The sequence below is a fragment of the Sus scrofa genome, chromosome 12 (assembly GCF_000003025.6).
Source record: "Sus scrofa isolate TJ Tabasco breed Duroc chromosome 12, Sscrofa11.1, whole genome shotgun sequence".
Taxonomy (NCBI): domain Eukaryota; kingdom Metazoa; phylum Chordata; class Mammalia; order Artiodactyla; family Suidae; genus Sus; species Sus scrofa.
The window spans coordinates 48,731,652-48,738,782 of record NC_010454.4 but is presented as its reverse complement, the minus strand read 5'-3'; the positions used below and the strand labels follow the sequence as shown (position 1 = coordinate 48,738,782).

Genomic DNA, 7,131 nt, shown 5'->3' with positions numbered 1-7,131 from the left:
CCCGGTGGTTAATGAATCCGACTAGGAACCGTGAGGTTGCAGGTTCGGTCCCTGCCCTTGCTCAGTGGGTTAAGGATCTGGCGTTGCCGTGAGCTGTGGTGTAGGTTGCAGATGCGCCTCGGATCCCGCGTTGCTGTGGCTCTGGCGTAGGCCGGCGGCTACAACTCCGATTCGACCCCTAGCCTGGGAACCTCCATATGCCCCGGGATCGGCCCAAGAAATAGCAAAAAAAGACAAAAAAAAAAAATATATATATATGTGTGTGTGTGTAAAAGAACTGTTATTGCCAGCTTTCAGGTTGTATCATCTGTCTCCTCTCCAAACTGGCATTGTCCCTTTTTTTAATTTAAAAAAATCTTTGAGGTATAGTTGATTTAGCGTTGTATTAATTTCAGGTGGACAGCAAAGTGATTCAGTTAGTATGTATGTGTGTGTATGTAATTTTTCATGTTTTCCATTATGGTTTATTACAGGGTATATAGTTCCCTCTGCTACATACCTTGTTGTTTATCTCTTTTAGATTTAGTAGTTTGTATCTGCTAATCCCAAACTCCCAGTTTATCCCTTCCCCACCCCCTTTCCCCTTTGGTAACCATAAATTTGTCTCCTGTCTGTGAGTTGGTTTTTGTTTTGTAAAATAAGTTCATTTGTATCATGTTTTAGATTCCACATATGATATCAGTCTTTGGTTTCGTATGATAATCTCTAGGTCAACCCATGTTGCTGCAAACAGTGTTACTCATTCTTTTGATGGCTAGTAGTACCTCGTATGTATTTTCTACATCTTTATCCAGTCTTTATCCATTCATCTGTCGGTGGACATTTCGGTTGTTTCCATGTCGTGGCTGTTACAAACGGTGCTGCTATGAATATTGAAACATTGGGGTGTGTGTATCTTTGAACTATGGCTTTCTCTGAATATATGCCCAGGAGTGGGATTGCTAGATTTTATGGCTACTCTATTTTTAGTTTTTAAGGAACCGCAATACATTTTCCATAGTGGCTATACCAATTTACATTCCCATCAACAGCGTTGGGAAGGTTCCCTTTTCTCTATCTACACTTTCTCCAGAACTGATTATTTGTAGACTTTTTAATGATGGCCATCCTGATTGGTGTGAGGTGTTACCTCATTGTAGTTTTAACTTGCATTTGTTGAGCATCTTTTCATTTTCTCGTTGGATAAATGTCTATGTAGTTTTCCTGCCCATTTTTTTATTGGGTTCTTTATTTTGTTATTATGAGCTGTTTGTGTATTTTGGAAGTTAAGTCCTTGTTGGTCACATCATTTACATTGTTAAATATGAATATTGAGAGAACTGTTACGACTTCATTGAGGAATTCCTGTATATCTTGAAGTTGAGAATAAGGTATTCTGATGGGCCCACTTATTTCTTTGTCCTGACTACACTAGCAATCAAACAGGGCATGCATTGTCAGGATACCTTACAAAGGACAGGTGGCCCTTTTCAAATGCAAACAACCCCATTAAAGAGGCAAATCTATTGATTAAAAAAAAAAAAAACCCTCAGACACTAAAGATACAGACCACTCAGGACACAATTATACTGAAGAATAGTCATTTCATAGCAAATGATTGTGGAGCCTTCCTAAGTTGCAAATGTGGGCAATGTAATTCTTACCCTTTCCTAGCCTCTATCCCATTTCCAATGGCCACGCCACAGTAGAGTTGGCAGTGCAGTGTAACTCGGTGAGGGGCTCAGCGATGGGATGAGGTCTTTTCCTGCAAAACTAAAGGTAGGTTAAACTGTGCTAATATCAACCAGCAGGGAGTATATTGTGAGGTGAAGATGTGTTGAGAATAAAGGGAAGTGTTGGCAGCTGACAGGCATTCACATGTCAGGGTTCTTGTGTGTCAGCAGTGGAGAATCATCAGTCTACACGCAAGACAAGTTTCAGCAAAGACTACTAACAGGACACTCAGGATCCAGCACCATTTCTCCACCAAGTCTTCCACACTCCTGTCCTGCCTCATACTATATACACCAGGGACAGAGGCAGCCGTGTTTTGGAAGGAAGCTTGATGTCTGTGATGTAGTAGTGAGTGAGTTACTCAGGTTTTGAACAGCTGCCTGCACTTTGAGGAAAGTGGGGAAAAAAAAGTCTTGTAAGGAAATGGAAAAGCTGCAACATACAGGAAACTTCAAGCTCCTTACTGGGGTGCTCTTGGCTCAGCTTCCCATTTGGGGGCAGGGTGGAGAAGCTCCTCTCCTAAGAGGCAGGATGACAACTGGGTTGTAAAAGCCACATCATTCTTGTCCTTTATATGTGAAAAATGCTGGAGACTTCATTGGTGCCCTAAAGACACTACGGATGCTAGCTGGACAGCAGTCGAGGGATCAAAGGCAGGACATCGCCACCATGGGTAAAGTTCAAAGAAAGCCAAGAGGCCTCTGGAGCAAGGGTGCAGATTCCTTGGTACATTTCAATCCAACTTTAAAACAGTACTAAGAATCTTGAAGAATCCAAGACCACTAGGCAGATCAAAAGGCTCATTCATCAAGAGAACAAAGGAGGCAGGGTCCTGTCTCCCTGGGGCCCTGACCACCACATGAGGGCCAAACCTTTGAAAGGGGGACATGAACAGGTCATTCCTGACCTCAGCTGTAGTCACTGCCAAAAAGGGCTGCTGGAGAGGAAGGTGGGGGGCCATAACAAACAGTCTGGCACTGCCTGACCCAGTAGGTAGAGCAAGAGACCCTGTAGCCACACTGTGGGCTCCCTGTGCAAATAGGGTGAAAGCAGCAGAAAGCAGTGCTGGCTCTGCCCTAGACAAAGGCTTTCCATCCAGCCCCTGCTGCCCTGCCAGCACTTTGCATCTTAACTCTCCCTCTGACTGGTGCTGAATACAACTTTGCTTCCTAGCAACTCAATTGAAAAGATTTAAAATCTTGCATAAAAAGACCAAAAAAAAAAAATCACATCTAGTTTTATAGGCATTTAATAGTTTACCAATTGGTACAATAAGATTTTTTAATATGCAGAAAACATGAATAAATCTTGTTTTACACAGTCTGAGAGCAACAAATCTTACTGTAAAACACAAGAGCAATATTATATACATTCCTTTACTGATTTTTTAAAATTGTGTCAATATCTTCAGTTAACTCTTACAATCTGGGGAACTGTTTTCTCCAATCACCACCTCTGTGACGTTCATTATGAAATCAACGCTCGCCTTCATGTCAGTGTCAGGATCAACTTCGAACTCGAAGATTATGTTTGTTTCTACCATCTTCAGAGTGAGCTTGAGGGATGCCTGAAGGGTAGGCAGGACAAGAAAGCAGCTACTTACATGATACAGTGGAAAGATAAAAAGGCCAGTTCGGTCCAGTCGTGACTTGTAAATCCAGCTTGCCCTCCCCCCGCCCCTCTGAAAAAAACCAAAACCTTTTCCACCAATTTTGTACATGTCGAGTCTCTACCAGGAGATTCTTCTTTGCATCATCTAGATTAGTAACACATCGGACTTATATACAGCTGGACAGAGAATAACCATTTTAAGGGCCTTTTCCTTCAATTTAACAATTTTAGCTTCAGTTGCTTAAGGATTATCAAGCCACCACTGTCAACAAAATAAAACGTCCTTTACTTCTAAATAGTTTTTCTTTAAATAAATTAAAAAAAAAAAACTATTTAAAATGAGTGATATTACCTGGAAGTTCACATAGAAACAGAAAGAGGCAAACAGGAGAGCAGGGCACTGACATTAAGGAGACTGGGCTTGGTGATCTAGAGCCAAAGCTTTCCGAAGACTACAGCGAGCGCCCACAGCCCGGACGACGTGCTAACACTAGTGAGTTTGAGAGCAGTGCTCTGGGCACACCATTGGTCACACCACACATGGACAAAACAGGACGGTCTCAGTCTCCTAAAGTGCAAGATGCCATGTCAAAAAGCAACTATTCTCCAAGCCATGTCTAAGCCGGTTTCCATGGCTCGCACTTTCAAGAGTGCAGCTAGGACTTCTTGGGCACGTTGTATCAGGGTGGCACTGGAATGTCTGTTTTCACACACACAGAAGGTCAATCATCATCTGAGGATGCAATTCTACCAGCTTTTTATTTCTTAAATAAGTGGCCAGTTTGATTGAGAAAGTGACAAAGCAGCAGTGAACCTCTAAACCAATTAATAAATTCCTCTACTTACAATCCAAACCAGTTACCTCAACATTGTACTTATCCCAGGCAAGGCACAGGGTTAGACAGCAGACAGAGAAAACCGAGGAAACAGGAAGAAAGGGCATCAACAGGGCAGTGTCAAAACAACAGTGCAGGAAACCTCTGCAAATCTGCTTCCGGATTGTGGATGGATCGCTCTCCCCACCCCCTTCATTATTCAAACAGGGCTCGTTACACTTGGATCCAGTTGAGGACCATCCCTGAGATTCAACGTTCGCTGCTTCGCAAATGGAGGATGTCTGGTAACTCGACTAAGCAGCAGGCTGTGGCAATCTCCCAACAAGGATGACTTTGTTTATAGTGATAGTTTCTCCTTGTTTGTCAGTGAAAGTCACTGTAGGCTGCAGGGAAAACCCAGTGGACAGAGGCTTTGTTTCCTCCTACATCGGTACCATTTTTTCCTTTATTGTTCGTATCTGGGAGTGATTTCTAGATGTTGTGGCTTACCCTTAAACAATTCGTGTTGCTACATGCTAAAAATGAATTAAAATACAAGACATTTATACATGTACAAACAAATGTTAAGATGCACCATTTCTATGTATTTATATTTTTTAAAATAGGACAGGAAATAGCAGCAAACAAGAACAAAGATATCTTCCATAGCTTTTGTAGAAAAATCCAGTCAGAACAGCTAAGGGGAAACAAAAAGACTTCTCGATGTGAGCAGGGTTGTGAGGCAACATTGTCCTGAAAGTTATTCTACTGTATTTAAGAAATTAGCTTACGTTGTAATTTTTGTCCTTAAAAATAGCCATTAGTTTTCAAAACACTTTTCCTTCCAGAGACATCTCTCAGGAATTATTAAAACGAAAGACACAAACTAGACATAAAGCTGCTTCTAGTAAATATATGGCCTGTCTCTGTGTGTGTTATCTACAGGACATTAACTCTAACCCTTTGTCTTTTTCAGGATCCAAATCTCCATTGAATACTAAAAGGGACATTAAAAAAAATTCACATATTACACAAATGAACAAATGCAATCCAGAATAAGTTTCTCTGTTAAACTATCTTTGTTATTTCATTGTTCTGTTAACTTTTCAAATGTCTTCCTTAAAAAAAAAAGGTTGGTTAGCTAAGCAATGAAATTATTTATTAATAATCTGCAATGGAATATTGTTTCCAAAGTCATAGATAAAAATTCTCTTAAACCTACTTGTAGTAACTTTGGATCACAATGTACAGGATATCAGGGATGTGTGAAATGCTCAACAGCCAAACTGGGGGTGCAGATGGAGGATAACGGAAGTGATTTTTCTTTAGCTGGGAAAAATTCCCACAGAGTCAGACCTAGTTTTCAGAAGCGTCAGGATCAAAAAGGATTTGTTCTAAAGCATGGTATTCCACAGCAAGATTTATTCTATTTATATGTTTTAGCACTTCTTCAAAAACCCAGGACCCAAGGACATGGAGGTTGTATGTGTGTGATATACATATACAGACTTATCCACTTCTAGATAGGCCCATATACTCATAAACATTTATATATAAACAAAAGGTGAAAACACAGTACATTTTTATGCACGCTCCATTAAACCCTGTCTTTTTATAAACCTGTAAGTTAAACACAGTTTAAATCGATATCAGATTCATGTTGAAAAACAAACCGCTGTATTTCTCCCACTCCCTTAAAATGGGCAAACATAACCTTTTCAATATTTCTTTGTCATTATGTTATGCACATTGCACATCCCTAAAAAACATCAAAAACAATAGTGATTTGTACCATGACACACTCGATGGGAAGATTAAACTCTACTTGGAAGTCACATCACTATACAGTCTAATAGTATGGAGAATACAACTAGAAGTGTGTCTAGTGTGGAAAATAGAAGCTTAGAGTATTACAGTGTTTTTAAAACCTGTTTACAAAGCATTAAGACCCAAATGAACTAAATGATTTGCTATTAGCTGCTGAGATTTTTCTTATTTCAGATTTACAGTCATTTTCTTACATAAATATACCACTAGCCTTTGCTTGATAGGCTGCCAAAACAAATGTATCCTATTGATTTGGCAAATGTGTCATGACAAAAATTCCAATGTGTAATCCCCATTAATTACATAGATGGTTCAGAAGATTTTGAATTGTAGTCTTATTATCTAACATCCTTAAAGAAGATTTATTAAGCACACTTAAGTGATGTTACATAGATACACATTTCAGAAAAAGCCCTAATAACCACCACTTTCCCCCAAATGAGGCCATCAAGTCAGGCACCAACAGATAGCAGAAAGAAAACAGGAATTAATAATCCAACATAAAATGACACTGTCAACTATTCAGTTTAGTGCCCTATTTCAATTTATTTCAACTTCTGCCTTCTTAGGCCTGGTGTGACCAATGCCAGCCCAGGTTTTTAAACCCTAAGGTACTTCTAGACAACGTATGTAAATTTACAGTATACAATTTGGATTCACCATGCATGAATACTTTGTGTGTAACATTTAATAAGCTCAATCTACATCCAGAATAATTTACATGAAAGGACAATATTTATTTAAACAGAGCTCAATGGGGTAACCATGGTATCATCAGAGTGCATCCAGAGGAAAAAAGGGAGGAGGGGCCAAATGAGACTCAATCAACGGCACTCCCACACCTTTACTGTTTGATCTACACTGCCAGTAACCACATATGGTGCCGTCTTATGGAAATCTGAAAGAAAAAGAAAAGGCTTATTTTAAAAATCAGACTGAGCCCAGACACAATTTTTAATAAGCCACAAAATAAGCAAGTCCAAGCGCCAGAAAGACCCATTTTTCCCCTCTATATAGCCACACATCTAGCAGGTAGATCAAGCGTACCAACTTGGTCAGGGAAGCTGACACTTAATGATTAAACCCTATATTAATACCCTAAAGGAAAAAAAAAAACAACCTCTCCCACTATCCTCACCTCAGCGAAGGCTGATTAAACACTGAA

At 39.9% G+C, this 7,131-nt stretch overlaps 1 protein-coding gene across 4 annotated transcripts in view; it reads right to left on the bottom strand.

The window, feature by feature from the left end:
- Positions 2,947 to 7,131, bottom strand: part of PAFAH1B1 (platelet activating factor acetylhydrolase 1b regulatory subunit 1) — a 168,508-nt gene continuing 164,323 nt past the window's right edge. For 3 of the 4 annotated variants that reach the window (XM_005657017.3, XM_013990003.2, XM_005657018.3), the window contains one exon: positions 2,947 to 6,864. In XM_005657017.3, the coding sequence (XP_005657074.1) occupies positions 6,791 to 6,864 (74 nt within the window). In that variant the 3' untranslated portion in view covers positions 2,947 to 6,790. 4 annotated transcript variants of the gene reach the window in all.